A 26,577-nucleotide genomic window follows, 5' to 3' on the forward strand; every position below is an offset into this window, starting at 1 on the left:
AAAAAAAAAAAAAAAAAATACAGTCTGTAGATTATCAACTGATTGTGTTCATCTACTATACGACTAACTGAAAACCAATTTGACAGCACAATCTATGTCCTTCATTTTAATAGTTATTAGAGAGACTGGTGATCTTTCTTACTTTCTAGGATACAAATGCACCTTTCATTAGCACCTACAGAGATATAAATAATCAAATACTTTTCCAAATAGGAAAAAAAAAGTGTCATTCTACAAACGGAAGAATTTTTCAACAGAATGCCTTATTGACAAGCACTAATCTTGCTGTTCCAAAAATCACATTTTGAATAGTAGATCACTTTTCACTTCTCCTAAGAATCCTCATGGTGGAGGACCCTCTAGATAGTACTACCTGTTTAGAGTACAAAAGCATGCAGAGAGCTCTGGAGACTAAACATCCATCCAGGAGGACATCTGGAATCCTGATTGATTGATTGATTGACTGAGATGGAGTCTTGCTCTGTCGCCCAGGCTGGAGTACAGTGACACGATCTCAGCTCACTGCAACCTCCACCTCCTGGGTTCAAATAACTCTCCTGCCTCAGCCTCCTGAGTAGCTGGCATTACAGACATGCGCCACCACGCCAGGCTAATTCTCCTGCCTCAGCCTCCTGAGTAGCTGGGACTATAGGCGCATGCCACCACACCCGGCTAATTTTCGTATTTTTAGTAGAGGTGGGGTTTCACCATGTTGGTCAGGCTGGTCTCGAACTCCTGACTTTGGGATCTGACTGCCTCAGCCTCCCAAAGGGCTGGGATTACAGGCGTGAGCCACCGTGCTCAGCCTAATTTTTTTATTTTAGTAGAGATAGGGCTTCCCCATGTCGGCCAGGCTGGTCTCGAACCCCTGACCTCAGGTGATTTGCCTGCTTCAGCCTTCTGAAGAGCTGGGATTACAGGCATCAGCCATCACACCTGGCCTATGTATTCACTTAATTTAGCAACAGGCTTTCCTTCTAAATCCTAGTTTATCCTTTGCTCTGCCTCCCGCCCATCCCAAAGTTCTGGTCACTAAGGAAACAAGGGCTTTCAGCACTTATCCTTAGTGGTGGCTATTCCTTCTGAAGTTTTCGCTGATTTAGGATGACTATTACACTGAATTATAATAATTTTCATTTGTCTTTCCTCTGTGACTATGGTCTCCTTTAAAGCAGGAATTATGTCTTTTACCATTTAAAAAAAAGGTTTGATAATGGCTGGCTGGCTGGCTCACTGGGCTTCTCCCTCTTAGGCTCAGGTCTAGGCCACAATTGTTATAAAAAGTCACTAGCATATTAACTAACTCAGTGACTAATCTGGATCCTGCCTGAGATTTTTAACCATATTTTCTCATGGCTTTATACTTCTAAATTTATAGTTTTCCTAGAAGCATCAAGATTGTTCACAATTTTGTTTCTTTCCTACACCATCTTAAAAATTATCAATGAAAGATTAGGGTGGAGGGAGTGGAAGGAAGAAGTAATTCTATCTCAAATAATTTAGTACTAGTTAAATTGAAGGTACTGTCAAGCCAAAAGTCATTTGGAAGGGGCAGGTTTTGGCTACAACTTGACTGTTAGATTTTTAATAAAAAAAATTTTTTTTTTTGGACATGGTCTTACCCTGTCACCCAGGCTAGCCTGCAATGGCACAATCTCAGCTCACTGCAACTTCTGCTTCCCGGGTTCAAGCGATCCTCCCACTTCAGCCTCCCCAGTGGCTCAGTGGCTGGGACTACAGGCACACACCACCACACCGGCTAATTTTTGTATTTTTAGTAGAGACAGGGTCTCATCATGTTGGTCAGGCTGGTCTTGAACTCCTGACCTCAGGTGATCCTTCCACCTCAGCCTCCCAAAGTGCTGGGATTACAGGTGAGTCACCATGCCTGGCCATAAATGTTTTGAGTATAATACTAAAAAATTCTAAAATAACCTAAATGTCTAATATTAGCAAAATGTTTAAGTGAATTGTGATAAACCAGTCACAGAACAATAGGCAGTTATTTAAAATGGTGGTTTTGAAGGTTACATAAAATAGAAAAGTGCTTGTTGTAATTTTAAGTAAAAAAAAATTAAACTACAGACACAGTATTATTACTACTTCCCAACTTTAAAATAGCAAGGTTCATATCTGGCAGTATATATAATAGACTAAGATAAATTATTTAAAACTGACAAATACCCATAGTCTAAATAAGAAAGACACAAATTGAAAAACAAAAGTTCAGAAGAAACTTACATTTCCAGCTGTATTCATGACTGACTTGATTTCCCTTTTACATGCTTTCAGAGACTTCATTTGGATATAAGCTCGTACTTTGTACTGTCAAAGTGAAAATGTTACTACATTAAGACTATGGTAGATTTACATAAAGTTTTACTTTCTAGTTAGGAAAATTAAACCCAATGTATTTACAACATAGTTATACTAATTACTTGCTAAAACAAGTTTGCAATTTTAGAAAATATGCTATTTTCACTGTACTCTTTGAATATACTTCAAAATACTAAAATCATGGTAAAATAAAAACTTGGCCAGGTGTGGTGGCTCACGCCTGTAATCCCAGTACTTCGGGAGGCTGAGGCAGGTGGATCACCTGAGGTCAGGAGTTTGAGACCAGCCTGGCCAACATGGTGAAACCCTGTCTCTACTAAAAATACAAAAAATTATCTAGGTGTGGTGACGCACGACTGTAATCCCAGCTACTCAGGAAGGCTGAGGCAGGAGAATCACTTGAACCTGGGAGGCGGAGGTTGCAGTGACCCGAGATTGCGCCACTGCACTGCAGCTTGGGTGACACAGCGAGACTCCGTCTCAAAAAACAAACAAAAAACTTAAATACTCAAGTTCCAGGCAAAAATCCTATCAATCCTCTTCTGCACATGGCTAATGACGACTTTTTAAAATTCCAGTTGATTTTATCATGCAGTACATTCCCATGCCATTTCTCTCAAACTTTATCTATAGAGTAATTTAAATAAATTATATTATCCTCTTAAGCAAAATATATTTACGATAAATGTGCTTCTAAACTACAATACTTCAAAAGACAAACAAATATATGCACCTTGAATTACTGACTGCTTCCAATGATCTATCTCATTGCTTCATTTGTCCTAACTACAATTAAATGTATGTGATGTATTGCCCCCCTTTAAAATTTACACTACCTGATGTATCTTTGATTTTGCAGCTTCTATTAGAGCTCCACTTTCAGCTTTATGATTAGATCCATCTTTGTTGTTGTTATTACCAGTCTGCAGGGTGATGAGACAAAGTTTATCAAAATTAAATATTTTTGACCACAATTTAAATCAGTGATTTCCAAGTGAGGTAACCTAAATTACCTAGAGAGCATTTTCAAAATGTAGAATTTGTGGGGCATGGTGGTTCACGCCTGTAATCCCAGCACTTTGGAAGGCTGAGGTGGGCGGATCACTTGAGCCCAGGAGATCGAGACCAGCTTGAGTAACATGGCAAAATCCCATCTCTACAAATACAAAAATTAGCTGGGCACGGTGGCACGTACCTGCAGTCCCAGCTACTCAGGAAGCTGAGGTGGGAAGATTGCCTGAGCCCAGGAGATTAAGGCTGCAGTGAGCCGTGACTGTGCTACTATACTCCAGCCTGAGGTGGCAGAGTAAGACCCTGTCTTTAAAAAATGCAGAATCCCAGGTCCCACTCCTAGAGACTGAGGTTCAGTAGTCTAGAGTGGGTGACAGGAAGCCCTACTCATGAGAAGCTCACAGTAGAACGTAATGAACGTAACGTAACGATGAGCTGGTTTTATTTATTTACTAAGTTTAATTTTTCATAGAGACAGGGGTCTCCCTATGTTGCCCATGCTCATGTCAAACTCCTGGGCTCAACTGATTCAAAGTGCAATCACTTTGTAACAGTCTTGCATAGGGTTAAATATAGAGTTAAGATACCATATAACCCAGTGATTCTACTCCTAAATATTATATCCAAGATAATTGAAAACATATATCCTTACAAAATTTTTACATGAATGTTCATAGAAGCACTATATATAATAACCAAAAAGTAGGAAAGAACCCAAATGTCCACCAACTTATAAAGAAATTTTTAAAATGTGGCATATTCATATAATGAATGGAATATTATTCAGCCACAAAAGGCATGAAGTACATGGAAAAAAAAAAAGTATATGCTACAATATGGATGAAGCTTGAAAGCATTATACTAAGTAAAAAAAACTAGTCACAAATGGCTGCATATTATGATTCCATTCGTATATAATGTCCAGACGGTAAATCCAGAGACAGTAAGTAGATTAATGGCTGCTTAGGGCTCAGGAAAGGGGGAAATAGGGAGTGACTGCAAATGGTACAGGGTTTCTTTTTGGGGTGATAAAAATATTTTGAAATTAGATAGTAGTAATGGTTGTACAAATGCGAGTACACTCAAAACTACTAAACTCTACACTTTAAAATGGTAAAGCTTATAATATGCAAATTGTATCTTAAAGCTATTAATAGTTCATAATCACAAATATTAATCATATTTTAATTGTTTTCTCCTTTTAAATCCAGTAACAAGCAGAGAGAATTAATCATATTTTAGATTTTAGTCTGATTACCTTTAAACACTCACCTCATTCTTTCCATTTTTGTTATTGTTACCCTGTGAAATCATTTTTTCTAGGACAGCAAGAAGATGCAAAGCTTTCTCAGCTTGGTAGGTCAATATATACAGGTCTACAAGCAAAAAACACACTGCTTGGGCAAATTTTTCTTCTGGGAGAAAAAAACACAGGAAAAGAATAGTCACAATCTAAAGTAAAGCACACATCTCAGACCACCCTCCAAACAAGAATACAAAGCTTTAAATAGCAAAGCATAAATCTTTACTCAAATGAATGCATATCACCTAGAGCTATGAATGAGAGCAACTTGCAATGTCAACAATGTCATTTTATTAGGCATTGCAAGGTCTCTCATTTCAGAAATTCCAGTGATTAAATCTTCCTTGGGAAAATATCTACTAAACACTAGCACATGTAATGAGGAAATTACTTTAGGCGGAAAGAAACCTGAATTCCAATAGAGGTTAAGCATTCTTAACCTGAAATGTTGAAATCTGAAATTTGTAATCCTCCAAAATCCAAAACTTTTTTTTTTGTTTTTGAGACGGTGTCTCACTTTGTCACCCAGGCTGGAGTGCAGTGTTGCAATCTTGGCTTACTGCAATCTCTGCCTACAAGGCTCAAGAGATCCTTTCACCTTAGCCTCCTGAGCAGCTGGGACCACAAACATGTGCCAGCATGCCTGGCTAATTTTTTCATAGAGACAGGGTTTCACTATGTTGCCCAGGCTGGTCTCAAGCTCCTGAGCTCAAGTGATCCACCCACCTTGGCCTCACAAAGTACTGGGATTACAGGTGTGAGCCACTGTGTCCAGCCTCAAAATCCAAAATTTTTTGAGCCTGTGGCTACTTCTGATTTTATTTCCTATTATCCTCCCCACCTAGCTCCAGTCACGATGACCTTGCTGCTATTGCTCTCACCAAACACAGCCTCTCACTTCAGGTCTTCTCCATATCCCATTACCTCCAGTGGGAATGCTTTCTCTCTAAACAGCAGCAAGGCTAACATCCTTTCTTTATTCAGGTCTCATTTCAAATATCATCTCATCCCAGGCCTTGCTTGATTACCTTACTTAAAAGATCCCCACTCAATCTCTATATTCTCATTCAATTTTAGCTTTACTTCACAACATTCAATATACAGCCAGCCCCCTGTATCTGTGGGTTCTGCACCCACAGATTCAACCAACCTCAGATTGAAAATATTAAAAGAAAAAAAAAGAGTTGTTGCATCTGCAATGAACATGTACAGACATTTTTCCCGTCATTGTTCCCTAAACAATACGGTATGAAAACATTTTCATAGCATTTACAGTGTATTGGGTATTATAAGTAATCTAGAGATTATTTAAAATGTACAGGAGGATGTACACAGACTATATGTAAATACTACACCATTTTATATAAGGGATTTAAGTATCAGCAGATTTTGGTATCTGAGGAAGGGTGTCCTAGAACCAATCTCCCTTGAATAGCAAGGGATGGCTGTTTTTTTATTATGTTGCTTTCTCTCCCATTAGAATAGAAGCTTAACGGGGGTAAAGAGTTTCTGTATTTCATTCACTGCATTATCTCTAGACCCAGAACAGTGTCTGGCCCTCAGTATTGGCCCATGTCCTCAATTAGTATATGTTGTATGAAGAATCTGAGTACTGGCCAGGCACGGTGGTTCACACCTGTAATCCCAGCACATTGGGAGGCCAAGGTGGGTGGATTGCTCGAGCCCAGGAGTTCTAGACCAGCCTTGGCTACATGGCGAAACCCAGTCTCTGCAAAAAAACACAAAAATTAGCTGGGTGTGGTGGCGCGTTCACTGTAATCCCAGCTACTCAAGAGGCTGGGGTGGGAGGATCACTTGGGCCTGAGAGGTGGAAGTTGCCGTGAGTGGAGATCACACCATTGTACTCTAGCCTGGGCAACAGAAAGAGACCCCGTCTCAAAAAAAAAAAAAAAAAAAAGGAAGAAGCTGAGTAGTTATGATTCTAAGTTTGACACTGTAGAAAAGGCAAAACTATAGAGAGAGTAAAAAGATCAGTGGTTATAGGTAGAAAGGGAATTAACAGGCACAACACAGAATTCTTAGGGCAGTGAAAAATACTCTGTATGATACTATAATGAATACATTTGTCCAGACACATAGAACATACAACACCAAGAGTGAACCCTAACGTAAATTATGAGCTTTGCATGACTATGAGGTATCAATGTAGGTTTATCAATTATAACAAAAGGACCACACTGTTGGGGGATAATGGTAATGAGAGAGGCTATGGATGTATTGGGGCAGAGGACACACGAGAAATCTCTGTACCTTCCTCTTGGTTTTGCTGTAAATCTAAACCTTCTCTAAAAAATAGTCTTTAAAAAAATCCAAGCAGTGAAAGTTAAAAAAAAAAAAAAAAAGCCATAATATTTTCAAAGAAAAATGGATGTGAACACTGACGAGTTAATTACTATTAATATATTCTATTCGGCCACAGTGCAGATTAACAGGATTTCATGAATTCTGGAAATTCTTTTTTTTTTTTTTTTTTGAGAATAAGCTTTGCTCTTGTTGCCCAGGCTGGAGTACAGTGGTGCGATCTCAGCTCACTGCAACCTCCGCCTCCCGGGTTCAAGTGATCCTCCTGCCTCAGCCTTCCCGAGTAGCTGGGATTACAGGCATGCACCACCACGCCCGGCTAATTTTGTATTTTTAGTAGAGATGGGGTTTCCCCATGTTGGTCAGGCTGGTCTCGAACTCAGACGATCCACCTGCCTTGGCCTCCCGAAGTGCTGGGATTACCGCACCTGGCTGAATTCCGGAAATTCTAAGAAGCATCAATAACAGTAACTTTATAGAAAAATGTGTACAGTCCTAAAAGTGTAACTCTGATTTCTAGCTATATAGAAGGACCTGGTCACTAATTACATAATCCCTTACCACTGCTATCTCTCTTGCCCAGTCTGTCCAGCTACCAAGCTCTCAGGATTGAGGGAAAGAAGAGAAGCACCTCAAAATGGCTCTTTGGAGCTGTTCAACCACTGTCAGCAAAAGGGGACTCTCTACCTCCTCCCAAAGCACCACAGAGTGCTATCACACCCCACCACTTGTCCTGTGGTAACCACATCAGCAATCAGGCGTTCCTGATAAATTAGGAACTCTCATTTGTGTTTTGGATGTAAAAGAAAGCAATCATGAAAAAAAAAAAAAAGACAAAAATGTAACTCACAAATGGAATTTGACTGCTTGTGGGCTAGAAACCAACAGCCCTCTCTAATAACCATTTCCTGGGTCCAGCTTTCTCCTTTGCTCTTCTTTTTTCCTTTGCCCTTACTTTTCTTGCTACTCCTCCTTGAGGTTAGTAAGCGAATTAAGATAGCAAAAAAACTAACACTGTTCTATACTTCCTACTCCATAACTACCGCCAAAAATTTCAGTTAGGCAATAGGCAAAAATGAAATACCTCACTGTCCCCTAACATTCCAAAATGCTACTTCCTTAACGTACTAAAGAAAGAAAGGATCAGGTATAATAAAATAGCGTTTAAACAGCAAAACCCCCACAAACATCACTAAGTGTTTTCAATACTTTCCAACAGCATTTTTAACAGTTATCTTCAAAATTTGGGAAAGGACACTCAAAGAAAACCTGGATTATATTTTTATCTTTTCTAATCATTAAGCTAAGCTGATACGGTTTTTCTTTTTTTCTTTGAATATTGACATGGACTTCTCAGATTTAGGTTATCTAGGTAAAAGTACCAGAGAACTTTGCAAGTATAGGGAAGATAGGGAAATTTTTGACTTGACAGATAACATACCAAAAGGCTCTATGAACTGATAAAGTTTTTCACCAACTGATATGGCTTCTGTATACTGCCGCAGATGATAAAGAATGACTGCTTGATTATAGTACAACATGCTGTTTTCAACATCATCTAATCCATCCATTTCTTCAACAGCTGAGTGGACCTATAAAGCAATCAACAGAGATTATATTTTAACAACATTAAGGAAATAAAAAGCAAAAGTGAAATAATTCACATGAATCAAAAGGAACACAGGCCAACATTCTTATTCTGAATTTTTCCATACTTTCAACACTATCTTTAGATTTTAATTACTCTCACATACTAAAAATTATTTTCATTCTTCTATGCCACACATAATAAAATTTTAAAATGTTTTGATGAGACTTTATTAAGTACCCAGCACATGGCTAGACAATTATCTTCCTTGTCACTGTGAAGCTATCTTCCCTGTTTCAATTGGTAACAGGGCTTCTGTGCAGGATTCCCACCTCCTAGTCTCACGACCTACAAGAGGCTACACCAGGCACGCAACAAACTCAAAATGACCTTTCCCATAAATATGTCACGTAATATTCATAGTTTGATTTCATTTTGTAAAAACTTAGGTAAAATTTAAATGTTAATAACAGCTGGCCAGGCATGGCAGCTCATGTCTGTAATCCCAGCACTTTGGGAGGTCGGGGCAGGCAGAACACTTGAGGTCAGAAGTTCGAGACCAGCTTAGTCAACATGGTGAACCCCGTCTCAACTAAAAATACAAAAAGAAAAAAAATGCTGGGTGTGGTGGCACGCGCCTGTAGTCCCAGCTACTCAGGAGGCTGAGGGAGGAGACTTGCTTGAATCCAAAAGGCAGAAGCTGCAGTGAGCCAAGATCACATCACTGCACTCCAGCCTGGGCAATATAGTGAAACTCTGTATCAAACAAAACAAAACGAAAACAGTTAACTATTTACCATGTGCCAGACGTGCTATGTTAAAATTTTTACAGGTTAATCCTCACCGTACCACAAGGTCATACATAGTTTTTTTTTTTTTGAGATGGAGTCACCCAGGCTGGAGTGCAGTAGCACAAACTCAGCTCAGTGCAACCTCCACCTCCGGGGTTCAAGTGATTCTCCTGCCTTAGCCTCCTGAGTAGCTGGGACTACAGGCACGCGCCACAACACCTGGCTAATTTTGTATTTTTAGTAGAGATGGAGTTTCACCATATTGGCCAGGCTGGTCTTGAACTCCTGACCTCAGGCGATCTGCCCACCTCGGTCTCCCAAAGTGCTTGGATTACAGGCATGAGCCACCGCACCTGGCCAAGGACATAAATAATTTCATTTCCACTTTATACATAAGGAAATCAGCACAGAAAACTTAATTATCTTACCCAAGACCATAGGGCTAGAAAGTATATTTTCAGGTTTTGTTCCCATAAAAAAGAATAGATTTTTTAAAGTACTCAATAACAAAAATACATTGTTGCACACATGATGGTTAGAAAAGGCTTTTATGGGCTTCACTAAAGGCTAACATCTGTAACTGACACCAAAAGAAAAAACAAAAAGCATGACACTTTGCATTCTGAAACTGTATACCCCCTTCTGTAAGCTGTGGCAACAGGTTTTTAAATTTTAATCAAGCTTTACCACCATTGCACAATTCCGTATAACACATGAAATTGGAAGTCTACCTGTATTAAAACTAACCTTTGCCATTATGAAGATTGCAATAAATTATTGTTCAATATTAAGTAATTAATTCTAAGACCAACACTTCCTTAGAACTCTGATACACAGTACATGGATTTAGCAGCCTTGGTTTGACTAATGGCAAGGAACCTGAAGGTTCACAACACACAGTGATTTGTAAATTTTGTAACTGGACTTCAACAGACATCAATCACCCATGTGGTTAAGCTTGACACGATTCAAATGTTAGCAAGTGGTCTTAGCTGACCAACAACATGTGCATCTCAGTGAGTTTGGGAACTCTTTATAATCTTCACTTATCAAGTCACTATCTTGAAGAGATTAAAAACAGTATCTTCAAACAGTGAAAACTCAATTTCCAAAGGCAACTCTTTCTGTAGTTAGGTAATGGAGACAGAATGAGTTAAGAGTTTAGCCAGAAAAGCTTTTAGATAAACTGTGACGTTTTGGATTCAGCAATGGTTGAATAATTATCACATGAATAACTTTGCCACATATTCTATGACTCACCTAAATAGTCTAGTAATTGCTCCAGCCAAAAGAAAAACTACTCATTAAGTGAAATTAGACGTTTGTTAATTAAAATGGAATAGGTTGAAAAAGGATGTCACTGTGCCCAAGACATGTGACTGTGAACAGAAGTATGATTTAAAGAAGCCAGTAACCACAAGTACAAACACTTCTAGGAAACTCAAGAGTTGGAAGGCCCTAACAAACCTTATAAACAATAAAAGCTAGTGAAAGAACTTCACAAAGTTTTTTTGGCCTAACTGGAAGTTTGCAGGAATTTCTTATTCAAAAAAAGTTTAAAAGCTGAACTTGTTCTCAAAAACCAAACAAATCTGTCCTGGAAGAAACTGTCTATGGGGTCATAGGGTGCATGTACTAGATTACCAGTAAGCACCATTTTTCCTTTGATTCCGGAACACCAGATAAAGTCATCAGTAATAATACTGGAGTAATGAGGAAACGTGAGGACATAAGAATTTATGAAGACTGAGACAGGTAGGAGAACAGGCACAAGAGTCAGAAGGCCTGGTTTAAATCTGGTCTTCCCCTTCCTAGTTGTATAAATTTAAATTAGACTTCCTAAACCCTGGTTTTAAAACTGAGACAATAAGCACCTACTGCCTCAAGAGTTGAATGTGAGGATTATATGAGATAAGGCATAAAAAGCACTTAATACAGAATTTGGCACCAAGTATGCATTCAATAAATGGTAGCTGTTATTCTCATTTTTGAATTTTTTTTTTTTTTGAGACGGAGTCTCACTCTGTCACCCAGGCTGGAGTGCAGTGGCATGCTCTTGGCTCACTGCAAGCTGCGCCTTTCAGGTTCACGTCATTCTCCTGCCTCAGCCTCCCGTGTAGCTGGGACTACAGGCACCCACCACCACGCCCGGCTAATTTTTTGTATTTTTAGTAGAGACGGAGTTTCACCATGTTAGCCAGGATGGTCTTGATCTCCTGACCTCGTGATCCGCCCGCCTCGGCCTCCCAAAGTGCTGGGATTACAGGCTTGAGCCACCGCGCCTGGCCTCATTTTTGAATTTTAATGGGGTTTAAAAATTACTTTATGCCTATAAAGGTTTATAGAGAGCCTGAAGGAACCACTTGCTTCTACCTGTGTCACACTTCAGGGTGATACGATACAGTATCGTGGTACTCATGATTACAGGGAAGATCTCATGACTCCCTAACAGCATGAAACAGTAACTAAAATTACAGGCTCTAGAGTTAAACACAACTGAGTTCATGTAGCTCTTACTACTCAAAAACTTTGTGTCTTTGGACAATTTATACAGCTATCTGTGCCTTGACCTTCCCATTTTTAAAATAAGAAAAATCATATAGTTATTTCACAGGGCTACTGAGAAGAACAAATGAGAAGTTGCATCCAAGGTTCTTGGCAGTGCCCTGTCACACAGTGAACACTTAACATATGCTAGCTGATCCTATCAGCATCATCACTGTTATCAGCCCTCTTGAATACCAAAAGTCTAGCCCCAGGATTCAATAAACATTGGGTTATAACCAGACCAATCCGCAATTCAAGCCCCAAACCAGATATAAAGCAGAATATCTTCTATTTAATCAATCATCTCCTGATCCAAATGCTAAAACAACTTGACATTAGGATTAATCATATTTTTGTAATCATAAACAAGATATATCTCCATAGCTAAGCTTCTTCATATAGTTCTTTCTCAAAATTTCAAAGCTCATTCGAATTTGGTATATTAGTCTATTCTGTTCAAGTTAATTAAAACCCCAATTAAAAAAAATTACACAACATACCTTTTATCTCCTGGAATAATAATTTTATGGAAATAAAATTAATGCTAACAAATGTTTCAGACAAGAAATACCAGACAAATCACATTTATTTTCCTTAACTATTTGTATTTGATAAATTAAAGAAGAGAACAATATTTTTTATAGTTAAATTCATTTGTGTATCACCTGATTCTTCAGCTGGTTAAGTGTTTGTCTCAAATTATCTGTTGTTGTTTGGTTACTTTTAAAAAACTCAGCTACTGCTGTATTCAAAATTATTTTATAATCATCTTTGTTTATATCTTGTAGACAGGCAAGGTGTTGTAGACAGGCATCATAATTTCCAGACTAAAAAAAAAAAAACCACACACACACACACAAAATTACATACCAGCTTTAAGAACAGTATATCATTCCAAATACATTTCATTCATCTTTATCTTAAAAGTTCTTAAAAAGAAAGATGTAGTTTCCCTACATATACTAATCAAAGTCACTAGATAAAGCAATATTCATGTCAGTTAAGAAACTGTGGATATTTACTTCCTAAGACTCAAAACCCTGACATTGACACATATAAGACACATATATTGATATGATAAATATGTTGGTATATACACATAGTGCTAGCAGGGTATTAATGGCTGAGGCTAGTCAAGAAAGGTAATATAATCACTCCAGATTTTATTTTCTAGTAAATATATTTCGAATACCCAAGTGTTAAGTTCTTCTGCTTACATGCACGGAACCTGATAACCAAATAAGGTTTTCTTTCATATTGTTTAATGTCAGAAAAGTTAAAATTCTGCCAATAAAGTTTGGGGGTTCCATTTTAAAGTACCTTCAAGAAAATAATTTTTGAATCTGATATTTTCATAAATAAATAAATAAAGAATTGAACGGCATAGTGAAATGAAAAGACTGATCCACATACTTACAAATCTAAATTTAAAAGACTTAAAAACAACAGTATATGAGTTAAAACATGTTTACAAAAACACAAAAACTTGAGAATGGCTCCAATTACTCTTATTTCTTTTACCATATTTAAACTCTAAAACATTTACTTTTAAAATTAAATAAACCTACTTATCTCTAAATTAACTCTTGAATTATTACAGAGTAAAAATTGTAAATTTAAAAATTCACTATGAAAAGATTCTTACTTGACAGAACCCTACAACTTGAGCAGATTAAGAGAAGCCATTTCTTACTGTGAAAGCTTGGAAAGCATTGGTGGATAACTCCTTTTCTTGATCAGTGATCCCAGAGGACTGACCTGTGCCTTCATGTTTCTCTGCTCCCTGATCTGCAAACATATAAGTTTTACAGTTCTTTAGAAATAGAAGTTGTACAGTGGTCCCTTCTTATCCAGTTTCACTTTTTGCAGTTTCAGTTACCCAAGGTCAAGTATGGTATGAAAATATCAAATGGAAAATTCCAGAAATAAGCAGTTCTTAAGTTTTAAACTGCAATGTTCTGAGTAACATGATGAAATCTCTTGCCATCCTGCAGTGTCCCACTCTGTCCCATCCAGGAAGTCAATCATTCCTTTGTCCAGCATTCCATGTTGTATAAGATACCTCCCCTTGGACACATAGTAGCCATCTTGGTTATCAGATCAATAGGTCATAGGAAGAGAGGTGAGTAGGGTATAGTAAGATATTTTGAGAAAGAGAAACTACACTCAGATAACTGTTATTTTATTACTGTTGTTGTTTATCTCTTACTATGCTTCATTTATAAACTTTATCATAGTTAAGTATGTATTAAAAAAGCAGTATATAGATTCAGTACTATTTGTGGTTTCAAGTATCCACCGGAGGTCCCTGACTGTATCTCCTGAGGAAAAGGTGGGGGACTACTGTATAGTGAATTTGTCCCTAGTTTTCATCTTGTGTTCTTCCTAATAAAGTTGCCAAAGTTAGGGCTCTCTCAACAATGACTGACCAATGTTACAAGCCAGTAAGAAGCTACTCCTCTGAAAACTTGAAAAGCTTCCTTTGGCCAAGTTGGAACACAATGAAAACCTGCCCACTTAAATAAAGACCACAAGCTCTGTTGATGAGGACATTCAAGCTGAGAATATTGTGATCTTTAAAAAATATTAGATCTGCCACTCAGCAACATACAGTACCACACAGTCAAGCAACTATGCCAGGTGCTGGAGACAGAAAAAGATAAACACACCTACGATGCCTTTAAGAGATTTATAATTTAGTTGGAAAGTAGTAACACTTAGTCAGAAAACTACATTGATAAGGGCTTACAGCTAATTTCCAGGCAAGGAATATTTTCATAGGCTCAGAAATCTAAAAGATTAACACATTTAAAAAGTTTCTTTAATATGTTACGTGTCCGTATAAATTTGCAGTAAAGGTTAATAATCTGTTTAGCTGGGAAAACTACCTCCTACCTCTATAATCTACTATTTTAAATATTAGATTTTTTGCTTTTTGTTTTAATTTGAAAATAGAATTCCAAATTAAAGGTAAAAATCTCAGCTGAACCAAACCTAAAACTACTAACTCACTTAACAAAAGTGTGTTAAGTACTCTAACAAATGCTTCAATACTTTTTATAGTTCTCTCAAGAGTCTTTGTTGGCTGGGCATGGTGGCTCATGCCTATAATTTCAGCTACTTGGGAGGCTGAGGCACAAGAATCGCTTGAACCTGGGAGGCAGAGGTTGCAGTGAGCTGAGATCACGCCACTTCACTCCAGCCTGGGCAACAGAGTGAGACTCTGTCTTGAGGGGAAAAAAAAAAAAAAAAAATGGCCAGGTACAGTGGCTCACGCCTGTAATCCCGGCACTTTGGGAGGCTGAGGTGGGCGGATCACAAGGTCAGGAGATCAAGACCATCCTGGCTAACACGGTGAAACCCCGTCTCTACTAAAAATACAAAAAATTAGCCGGGAGTGGTGGTGGGTGCCTGTAGTCCCAGCTACTCGGGAGACTGAGGTAGGAGAATGGCGTGAACCTGGGAGGCAGAGCTTGCAGTGAACTGAGATTGCGCCACTGTACTCTAGCCTGGGCAACAGAGCGAGACTCTGTCTCAAAACAAAAACAAAAACAAACAAACCAACAAAACTACCAGAGACTAGACAATTTATAAAGAAAAGAGACTCAATTGGCTCATGGTTCTGCAGGCTATACAGAAAGCACACATGGGGAGTTCTCCGAAACTTACAATCATGGCAGAAGGCAAAGAGGAAGCAAGCACATCTTCATATGGTCGGCAGAAGAGAGAGCAAAGGGGGAGGTGCTACACACTTTTAAATAATGACATCTGGTGAGAACTCACTCACTATCACCAGTACAGCAAGGGAGAAATCCACTCCCATGATCCAGTCACCTTCCACCAGATCCCTCCCCTAACATTGGGGATTTACAATTCAACATGAGATTTGGGTGGGGACACAGAGCTACACTATATCATTAGGTCATTGTTTTTTGGTTTTTTATTTTTTTCAAAAGAGTCTAAGCCAATTAGAATTAATTAAATAGAATCAGAATGCCCTATATTCTGAATTTTTCTGGTTATTTCCTCAATATTACATGCAGTAACATTTCTGGCAAGAATACTACATAGGTAATGTAAAATTAGCCATTTTTATTTATTTTTTATTTATTTATTTAGATAGAGTCTTGCTCTGTCGCACAGGTTGGACTGCAGTGGCACAATCTTGGTTCACTGCAACCTCCACCTCCTGGGTTCAAATGATTCTTCTGCCTCAGTCTCCCAAGTAGCTAGGACTATAGGTGCCTGCCACCACATCTGGCTAATTTTTGTATTTTTAGTAGAGACAGGGTTTTGCCATGTTGGCCAGGCTGTTCTCAAACTCCTGACCTCCCAGGTGACTGCTGGCCTCAGCCTTCCAAAGTGCTAGGATTACAGGTGTGAGCCACTGCACTTGGCCTAGTCATTTTTAATGTTAAGTTTTCTTTTCTGTAAAAAATTTATCATTTGTTTTTAAAAGGTGCCTTTTATATTTTATTACCTCCCAAAGAATATTCTGTTTCTTGGTTCTACTCACTAGCAAAAGGTCCATGCATCACTAATGGAAATATCATTAAAAGGAAATGTGACCATTGCATAAATGTGATGTCATGGGCCGCAAACATAGGTAGGTGATGGCAATGTCACTGTGTATGACTTTAAAGAGTTTCAAAGTCTCACAATATTTGAATTTCTTATTTATACACGAATTTTTTTTTCATACAGAATTGTTGCTTCGGACTGAAACTCAAAGACCTCCAAAGCTTGAACTTATCTGCAAAAGGGGGATAAGAAAACCCTTTTTCAAGTTATTGTAAGGCTTTAGTAAGAATATATGTAAAGTAACTGGCATGTACCTGGCAGAGTAAACCCCTAATACGTAGCACGATAGTGCAGATTCTATCCTTTTCAAGATACAGCGGGAGGCAGGTTGCACAGTGACGTACAGACAATTTTTAGAATTGAACTAAGACTAAAACTTTAATGTCACTTCTGAAATTAAACAGATGCTACAGAAGTGGAACTGGGGCAAATTTCAGCTTCCCTATTTACTAAAATGCGAGTCTGTATTATATAGTTTTTAGCATCCCTTCCAACTCAGATTGAGTAACTCCAAATACGCTTCTATAAAGAAACTGAGGCCGGGTGCAGTGGCTCATGCCTGTAATCCCAGCACTTTGGGAGGCCAAGGCGGGCGGATCACCTGAGGTAGGAGTTCAAGACCAGCCTGGACAACATGGTAAAACCCCATCTCTACTAAAAACACAAAAATTAGCTGGGCGTGGTGGTGCATGCCTGCAGTCTCAGCTACTGCGGAGGCTGGAGCAGGAGAATCACTTGAACCTGGGAGGCGGAGGTTGCAGTGAGCCAAGATCATGCCATTGCACTCTAGCCTGGGTGACAGGGCAAGACTTTATCTCAAAAAAAAAAAAAAGAAAGAAACTGATATGTTTGTTCCTAAAGCAGCACTCATATCAAATTAAGGTATCAATGGAAGACAAATCCCCACATGAGAAATAGTAGACCATCTTGTCCCCAAGTTTACCCCTCAAGAGTGCCTACAGTCCTTTCCAGCTTGGACCCGGCAGAATGGCTCCTGCAAAGAAGGGTGGCGAGAAGAAAAAGGGCCGTTCTGCCATCAACGAGGTGGTGACCCGAGAATACACCATCAACATTCACAAGCGCATCCATGGAGTGGGCTTCAGGAAGCGTGCCCCTCGGGCACTCAAAGAGATTCGGAAATTTGCCATGAAGGAGATGGGAGCTCCAGATGTGTGCATTGATACCAGGCTCAACAAAGCTGTCTGGGCCAAAGGAATAAGGAATGTCCCATACCGAATCCGTGTGCGGCTGTCCAGAAAACGTAATGAGGATGAAGATTCACCAAATAAGCTCTATACTTTGGTTACCTATGTACCTGTTACCACTTTCAAAAATCTACAGACAGTCAATGTGGATGAGAACTAATCGCTGATCATCAAATACATCAAATAAAGTTATAAAATTGAAAAAAAAAAAAAAGAGTACCTACAATCAACTTTCCAGAAAGTTGTCAAGAATCACACCAGTCATGGGGTTCTTTTGCTTACGGTCTCCTTTCCATTCTTCCCTCTCCTTCAATAGATCTGCCAACATGGACTCAAGTTGGGGCTACAGCTGGCAGAATGCTCCCCCAGTATAGTGCCCCAGAGTTGCATCTTTCACAGTAGCCTCTACTTTGGCACCTCATCCATCACAAGCCCCCTTCCAGGATACTGGGAAGTGTGACTCCCTCTATAATGGCTCCCAGGAGTTGCCTAGATAAACAAGCTCCCTTATCCTCAAGAACCCTGCCACAGTCCTTCATAGTGTTCCTGAAACACCAGAAACTTGCTGAAAGAAGAGTAAATATGAATGGCTTAATAACAGGAAATGAAATTCAGCCTCATTATTTATTAAATAATTATAAATTATACCATGGCACATTAACAGTTACTAAGTCTACATAACTTGATGTGGAAAAATATCTACAACATGTTGTTAAATAAAAGAAACAGATTGCAAACTGCTTTGTACAACTGAATCCCATGTTTTATAAAAACATATACACAAATATGTACCTCTGAATAAGTATAGAATAAAGTCTACAAGGATACACAGCAAACTATTCATCAAACTGTATGTGCACTTATGATCTGGGCACTTTGTGATTACTGCCTAGACACCAGGAGCATCTCAAAGCATCAGTTGTTGGCCAGGTTTGGTGGCTCACACCTGTAGTTCCAGCATTTTGGGAGGCCAAGGTGGGTGGATCACTTGAGCCCAGGAGTTCAAGACCAGTCTGGTCAGCATGGTGAAACCCCATCTCTACAAAAGACACAAAAATTAGCTGGGCATGGTGGCATGCGTCTGTAGTCCCAGCTACTAGGGAGGCAAAGGTGAGAGGATTGCTTGAACTCAGGAGGTGGAGGGTGCAGTGAATTGAGATTGTGCCATAGCACTCCAGCCTGGGCAGCACAGTAAGACCTCATCTTAATAAACTAAAAATAAAAGAACCAGTTGTCAACAGAACTAACTTTGGGAAGTCCTAGCCTGGCACATGTCAGCAGTCAGTGAAGAATGCCAACTTCCTTTTTCCAAGAAGGCAATATGACATAATTAAAAGAATCAGTCACATCTTCAGTCCAGTCTTTCTTTGGCCTGTCTTTAATTGGAGATGCTAAATAAATACAGCTCCCATCCCCCCTTTCCTTTTACCAGAACTAAAAATTCTTGTATTTTTAAAAATGTATTTACGTTTGTACTTTAAACATAAAAATTAACAATAAAATTCAATTTCATGTGACTTGACTATGAAACAGCTCTTTAGATCACTATGAAACCCCCAGATGACTGCATACCCTTTTGAGAGTCACCACTTACAACAACGTAATACTGTTAACTTGTACTTAAAAAAACTCATCTAAGATCTAAGAACCTATCTGCTCTATAAAAAAAGGCATTCTAGTATTTGGGCTTATTAAAAGTGTTACTTCTGATAATTAAAGTTAGTAGGTCAATTAGTATTTTATTTCCACTTTAGCATACAATAGGGAGGAGGAAAAGCTAAGAATCAAGTGAATAAAGTTTGCCAGTTTCAAAAGACAATGTTAAACAGTTTTTTCTTTGGAAAGTCAGTAACAAGGAGTTTCACTGCAAGAACATACTGTTTACCCAACGCATGGGTTTTGCAAAACTGTCAGGTGCACAAAAAAGGTGAGGACCAATTATTTTAAAATGTGTAAAAATGGGACACAGGACTTTAGGACCTCAGACAGCAAGTTATAAGTTTAGACTGAAACAGAATCCTCAATCCACCATATTGTCACCATAAAATTTTAACAAAGAATATAAATACCTTTCATGTTTCATTTATTATTAAGTATTTTAGAAAACCTAACATTTTAAAAAATGTGTCTTCTCTCATAAAGAAGCATAATAGATTTAAACCAAATGCCAAAAATTCTTAGTTTGCCATCAAGTTATCTCTAAAGCTTCTTCTAAAATATGCCCCTTGGCTGGGCACAGTGGCTCACACCTATAATCCCAGCACTTTGACAGGCCAAGGCAAGAGGATTGCTTGAGCCTAGGAGTTCGAGACCAGCCCGGGAAACAAAACGAGACCCTGTCTCTATTTTAAAAAATTGTTTTAATTAGCCAGGCAGAGTGGCATGTGCCTGTAGTTCCAGCTACTTGGGGGGCTAAGGTGGGATAATCGCTGAAGCCTCAGAGGTTGAGGCTGCCGTGAGACATGACCATGCCACTGCACTCCAGCCTGGGTGATAGAGTGAAACCCTATCTCAAAAATAGTAATAATAATAACAAATATGAATAAAATAAATAAGTAAAATATGCCCTAGATTAGATGACATTCTTTAATGGGACTTCTGGCCCCAACTGTAAGAGTACCTTAGAAATACAGGAGAAAGGGGGAAAAAAAAACCCCAACAATTCACCCAGGTGTTGAAAATTTTGAGCTTCTATTCTCCACTAAAAGCAGAGTAGCTCATGTGGCCACTGCTGTCAGCAACCCCAGAAAATGGAAATCTCAGGCTGGACATGATGGCTCACGCCTATAAATCTCAGCACTTTGGGAGGCCAAGGTGGGCAGATCACCTGAGGTCAGGAGTTCCAGATCAGCTTGGCCAACATGGTGAAACCCCGTTTCTACTAAAAATACAAAAATTAGCTGGGCATGGTGGCATATGCCTATAATCTCAGCTACCTGGAAGGCTGTGGCAGGAGAATCACTGGAACCTGGAAGGCAGAGGCTATAGTGAGCCGAGATCACGCCATTGCACTCCAGTATGGGCGACAGAGCGAGACTCCATCTCAAATAAAATAAAATAATAAAAAATAAAAGAAATATAAAAGAAAAATAAAATGTAAGTCTTCTAAAATTCTCCAGAAAAGGAGAGCAGCCAATTTACAAAAAAAGTAAATATATAAGCTGGGCTGGACACAGTGGCTCACGCTTGTAATCCCAGCACTTTGGGAGGCCGAGGCAGGTGGATCTTGAGCTCAGGGCAACATGGCAAAACCCCATCTCTACCAAAAACACAAAACTTAGCCAGGTGTGGTGGCACATGCCCATAGTCCAGGTACTTGGGAGGCTGAGGTGGGAGGATCACTTGAGCCCAGGAGGTGGAGGTTGCAGTGAGCTGAGACTGTGCCACTGCACTCCTTGGGTGACAGTGAGACTCCATCTCAAAATAAATAAATAATAAATAAATAAATAGATAAGCTGGACTCTAAGGCTGACAAGAGTCTCTGAAATTCCCATTTCTACACAGGTTTGAGAACTGAGCTCAATAAATAACCTTTTACGTGCTGACAAACCATTATTTTACCTACATTCTTTAACTTCAGGATAAAAATTTTCTGTTTTTAAAAAAACACACTTCACTACTCAGGAGGCTTAGGAGGGAGGATTGCTTGAGCCTAGTATGTGACTACCAGCCTAAGCAATCAGCGAGACCCCATTTCTTCTTCTTTTTTTTTTTCTGAGACAGAGTCTCGCTCTATTGCCCAGGCTGGAGTGCAGTGGCACAATCCCAGCTCACCGCAACCTCTGCTTTCTGGGTTCAAGTGATTCTCCTGCCTCAGCCTCGTGAGTAGCTGGGATTACAGGCGCCCATCACTACGCTTGGCTAATTTTTGTATTTTTAGTAGAGGCGGGGTTTCACCATGTCGGCCAGGTTGGTCTTGAACTCCTGATCTCAAGTGATCTGTCCGCCTCGGCCTCCCAAAGTGCTGGGATTACCAGCATGAGCCACCGTGCCCGGCCAAGACCCCATTTCAAAAGAAAAAATATATATATATATATATTTCAACAGGATTATTTTTATTTTTCCTGTTATATATTTGTACATTTCTCAAGTTTTCTGCCAGAGATGGGTATTCATTTTTGTAATCAGTTTCTGAAATGTTTTAAAAACATCTATTATATATAACTGCTGACTTCTTACCAGACAGAGTCTGCACATAATCCCACAGCATTTCTTTATTTGTCCAAAAGTAGTCTCCATTGCCAATTGAAAGAGTATACGACCGTTCACCCATAAGCTTGCCTTTCCTTCTACTCTGGCCTAATGAACATGGCTGACCTTCTATGCGTACAGAGGTCTTTGACCCACAAACCTTGACAGTCTTTACACCAATAGACTTCATTTCTAATCAAACAAATGCCTTTAGGTTTGAACTAAGCAGAAAAGAAATGCACCACGTTTTCAAAACTGAAAATCATCAGTTAACTGAAGGCACAGACACATTCCAATACAGAATGTTAATCATTCAAATCTGATTGGAGGAGACTACAAGCTACACTCATCAAAATACAGCTCCACTGATATATCAAGAAAAGAAAACTTTTCTAAAGAAAAAAGGGATGTTAAATGACCTAAGGAGATCAACGATCACAGTCACAAAATACCAATGATGTCCTTGTGAAGGAAAGTTTTAAATCTTAAGGAGGAGGCCACTTTGAAGAAAAACAATTCAGGCCCACTAACGTCACTATACAGCTCAGCTAGGTTAACATACCTCACGTATGGTTTCTATCATCTGAACAAGTATACTTGACTTACCAAAACCTCAAATGGTTTATTCACTAAACCATATTCCCCCTACTTTAAGCTGGACAAGAGGAGCTGGAGAAATAGGAAAGCACACACTTTGCAGTCAAAGAATAAGCCATTCATAACAAGCAATGCTACAGAATTGAGCATCCTGCTCATAAATGAAGAAATAAACGAACAGAAATTCAAATCAACAATATTAGCATGGCTGGCACAGTGGCTCAGGCCTGTAATCCTAGCACTTTGGGAGGCTAGGGCAGGAGGATCACCTGAGGTCAAGGAGTTTGAGAGCAGCCTGGCCACCATGGTGAAATCCCATCTCTACTAAAAATACAAAAATTAGGCTGGGCACGGTGGCTCACACCTGTAATCTCAGCACTTTGGGAGGCCAAGGCGGGTGGATCACAAAGTCGGGAGTTTGAGAGCAGCCTGACCAACATGGTGAAATCCACATCTCTACTAAAAATACAAAAATTAGCTGGGTGTGGTGGTGCGCACCTATAATCCCAGCTACTCAGGAGGCTGAGGCGGGACAATCACTTGAACCCAGGAGGTGGAGATTGCAGTGAGCCGAGATCATGCCACTGCACTCTAACCTGGGCAACACAGCAAGACTCTGTCTCAAAAAAACCAAAACCAACCAAACAAACAAACAAAACCAAAAAACAAAAAACAAAACTGAAAAGAAAAAACAGTATCAGCATGCTTTAAGGAAGCTAGGCAAAGCAGAATATTGCCACTGCTGATGAGTATTTTGTTTTCACATCTAAGAGGAGGAGTTTTTAATGCATAGAAAAGACTGATATTTACTCGTTTTAAAATATGAATACTTAATTTATTAAAGTTACAAATCCAAAAAGCCTAGATTTTACTCAAACTTTTACACTGAACTTAGACAACTTATTCTACTTGGAGGTCTAATTTTAAAGGCCTGTGATGAATGTTTAAACTCATTTCAAAGTTCACCTACAACATAACATTTTCAAACATAAAATTTAACTACTTAAACAATTTTATCAAGACTACACTTTCAGGTATCATTTCTACAGTTCATTACTAGAGAAGTTTCTCCAAAACTGTAGAGTACCAAACCTTTTTTTTAATTAAAAAAAAAATGTTATCGAGTGAGAACTATTGCAAACCCCTCCCACAAAACCCAAACAATATATTCAATTTTAAGTATAATTGTTAGACTTAAGAAGACAACATTTTTGTATTTTAACATGTCAAGAAAAAAAAATTTTCTGAGAATAACTTATAAATCTAATGACTCTTAGGTACTCTCTAATGTCCACAAAATAAATAATCACAGTAAGGTTTCAATTTAAATTCACAAGTATAAATCAATATTCAGTCAATTATACATTTTAAATTGAAATCATAAGACTAATATAAGTGCTGGGCATGGTGGCTCATACCTGTAATCCCAGCACTTTGGGAGGTCAAGGTGGGAGGATGGCTTGAGCTCAAGAGTTCAAGACTAGCGTGGGCAACATGATGAAACCCCATCTCTACAAAAAATACAAAAATTAGCCAGGTGTGGTGGCGCGTGCCTGTAGTCTCAGCTACTTGGGAGGCTAAGGTGGGAGGACTGCTTGAGCCTGGGAAGTCAAGGCTGCAGTGAGCAGTGTTCATGCCACTATACTCCAGCCTGGGTGACAGAGTGAGACTCGGTCTAGAAAAAAAAAAAAAGACCAATATATTACTGTAAATTCTAATATTAAAAACACTTAAGAAGTTGGGCACAGTGGCTCACACCTGTAATCCCAGCACTTTGGGTGGTCGAGGCAGGAGGCTTGCTTGAGTCCAGAAGTTTGAGACCAGCCCGGGACACATGGCAAAACTCTGTCTCTACAAAAAAATAGAAAAACTGGCTGGGTGTGTTGGCATGCACTTGTAGTCCCAGCTACTTGGGAGGTTGGGGTGGGAGGATCACTTGAGCCCGGGAGGTCAAGACTGCAGTGAGCCAAGATCATGCCCCTGTACTCCAGCATGGGCAACAGAGTGAGACCCTGCCTCAAAATATTAATTAAATTTAAAAAAGAAAAAAAAAAAGCACTTTAAATATCAAACATTGGTCACTACCACATCAACTCCTTGTTCTGAAAACTGGTAATTGAAAAGAATGAATTAAGCTTTTAGCATTTAACATGTCTTTCTGGGAAGAATAATAGTCAATATGGGAAAGCTATTCCTTTTTGTTGTTGTTTTTGAGACAGGGTCTTGCTTTGTAGCCCAGGCTAGAGTGCAGTGGTGTGATCACAGCTTACTGCAGTCCTGACTTCCTTGGCTCCAGTGACCTTCCTACCTCAGCCTCCCAAGTAGCTGGGATTACAGGCATGCAGCAGCACACCGACTAAGTTTTTTCAATCTTTTTGTAGAGACGGGCTCTCCTTATGTTGCCCAGGCTGCTCTTGAACTCCTGGGCTCAAGCAACCTGCCCACCTTGGCCTCCCAAAGTGCCGGGATTACAGGAATAAGTCACTGTACCCAGCCCAGGAGAGCTACTCTTTAAAGAAGAACATTCACTAACAAATGTAGAAACTACAATAGAACTAGGTAAAAATCATTTTGTAACCCTCAATAATACAACTGATTGAGGAAAGAATCAACAACAGTGGATATTTACGAAATGCCAATTACTCCATAAATTAACTCTAACTGAAAATGGAAAAAGATGTTCCTGTCAGCACCTCAAATTGATCAAATTTAGCAACACTAATACTGGATAACCTGACATCATGTACTTTGTACAGAAAATAAAGTATATACCATCAACCACAAAGTATCTCAAAAATATGTTGAACCTAAATCTAATCAAGCCTGTAGAAATAAATCAGAGTTTAAGAAAATACAAGAGATAAAGCTGGGTGCAGTGGCTCACACCTGTAATTCCAGCACTTTGGGAGACCAAGCTGGCAGGATTCCTTCAGGCCAAGAGTTTGAGACCAGCCTGGGCAATATATTGGGACTCTGTGCCTACAAATAAATTTTAAACATATAGTCATAGCTGGGACTACAGGCACATGTCACCACACCCAGCTAACTTTCTGTATTTTTTGTAGAGACAGGGTTCACCATGATGCCCAGGCTGGTCTTGAACTCCTAGGTTCAAGCAATCCACCCACCTCGGCCTCCCAAAGTGCTAGGATTTATAGGTATGAACCACCATACCTGGCAGGAAATTGGCTTTTTTTTTTTTTTTTGTGACAAGGTCTCAGTCACTCAGGTTGGAGTGCAGTGGTGTAATCTTGGCTCACTGCAACCTCTTGTCTCCCAGGCGCCAGAGATCCTCACACTTCATCCTCCCTTATAGATAGGATGACAGGCATGTGCCACCACTAATTTTTTGCATTTTTGGTAGAGATGAGGTTTCACCATGTTGCCTACACTGGTCTCTAACTCCTCAACTCAACTGATCCTCCCGCCTCAGACTCCCAAAGTGCTGGGATTACAGGTGTGAGGCACCGTGCCCGGCTGGCAGGAAATTTTTAACATATTAAAACATGAATTGCCTAAAACATGACAATGGTATTGTGATTATGTAGGTGAATGTCCCTATTTTTAAGAAATGCACATTGAAATATTCAGAAATGAAGTGTTATGATGTTTATAACCTATTTTGAAATGATTCAACATGAAAAGTCATAGCTAGAGTCGGGTGTATTGGCTCACATTGGCACTTTGGGAGGCCGAGGCTGGCAGATCACTTAAGGTCAGGAGTTCAAGACCAGCCTGGCCAACATGGTCAAACCACATCTCTACTAAAAATACAAAAAGTAGCTGGGCGCAGCCAGGCACGGTGGCTCACGCCTGTAATTCCAGGACTTTGGGAGGCCAAGGCGGGTGGATCACAAGGTCAGGAAATCGAGACCATCCTAGCTAACATGGTGACACCCCATCTCTACTAAAAATACAAAAAATTAGCCAGGCATGGTAGCACACGCCTGTAGTACCAGCTACACAGGAGGCTGAAGCAGGAAAATCACTTGAACCTGGCAGGCGGCAGCTGCAGTGAGCCGAGATCGCACCACTGCACTCCAGCCTGGGCAACAGAGCGAGACTCTATCTCAAAACAAAACAAACAAACAAAACAGCTCGGTG

General features: G+C 39.5%; 1 protein-coding gene across 4 annotated transcripts in view; it reads right to left on the reverse strand.

Moving 5' to 3' along the window:
* Positions 1 to 26,577, reverse strand: part of CNOT10 (CCR4-NOT transcription complex, subunit 10) — a 131,701-nt gene that overhangs the window by 94,856 nt on the left and 10,268 nt on the right. For 2 of the 4 annotated variants that reach the window (XM_011985320.1, XM_011985302.1), the window contains exons 2-7: positions 13,593 to 13,687; positions 12,565 to 12,726; positions 8,415 to 8,565; positions 4,621 to 4,763; positions 3,174 to 3,260; positions 2,242 to 2,325 (exon numbers count right to left, since the gene is read on the reverse strand). In XM_011985320.1, the coding sequence (XP_011840710.1) occupies positions 2,242 to 2,325; positions 3,174 to 3,260; positions 4,621 to 4,763; positions 8,415 to 8,565; positions 12,565 to 12,726; positions 13,593 to 13,687 (722 nt within the window). Of the gene's footprint in view, positions 1 to 2,241; positions 2,326 to 3,173; positions 3,261 to 4,620; positions 4,764 to 8,414; positions 8,566 to 12,564; positions 12,727 to 13,592; positions 13,688 to 21,864; positions 22,152 to 26,577 lie in introns of those variants that run through there. The other 2 variants (XM_011985295.1, XM_011985311.1) reach the window with 2 other exon arrangements.

Source organism: Mandrillus leucophaeus, unplaced genomic scaffold (genome assembly GCF_000951045.1).
Source record: "Mandrillus leucophaeus isolate KB7577 unplaced genomic scaffold, Mleu.le_1.0 Scaffold107, whole genome shotgun sequence".
Lineage (NCBI taxonomy): Eukaryota > Metazoa > Chordata > Mammalia > Primates > Cercopithecidae > Mandrillus > Mandrillus leucophaeus.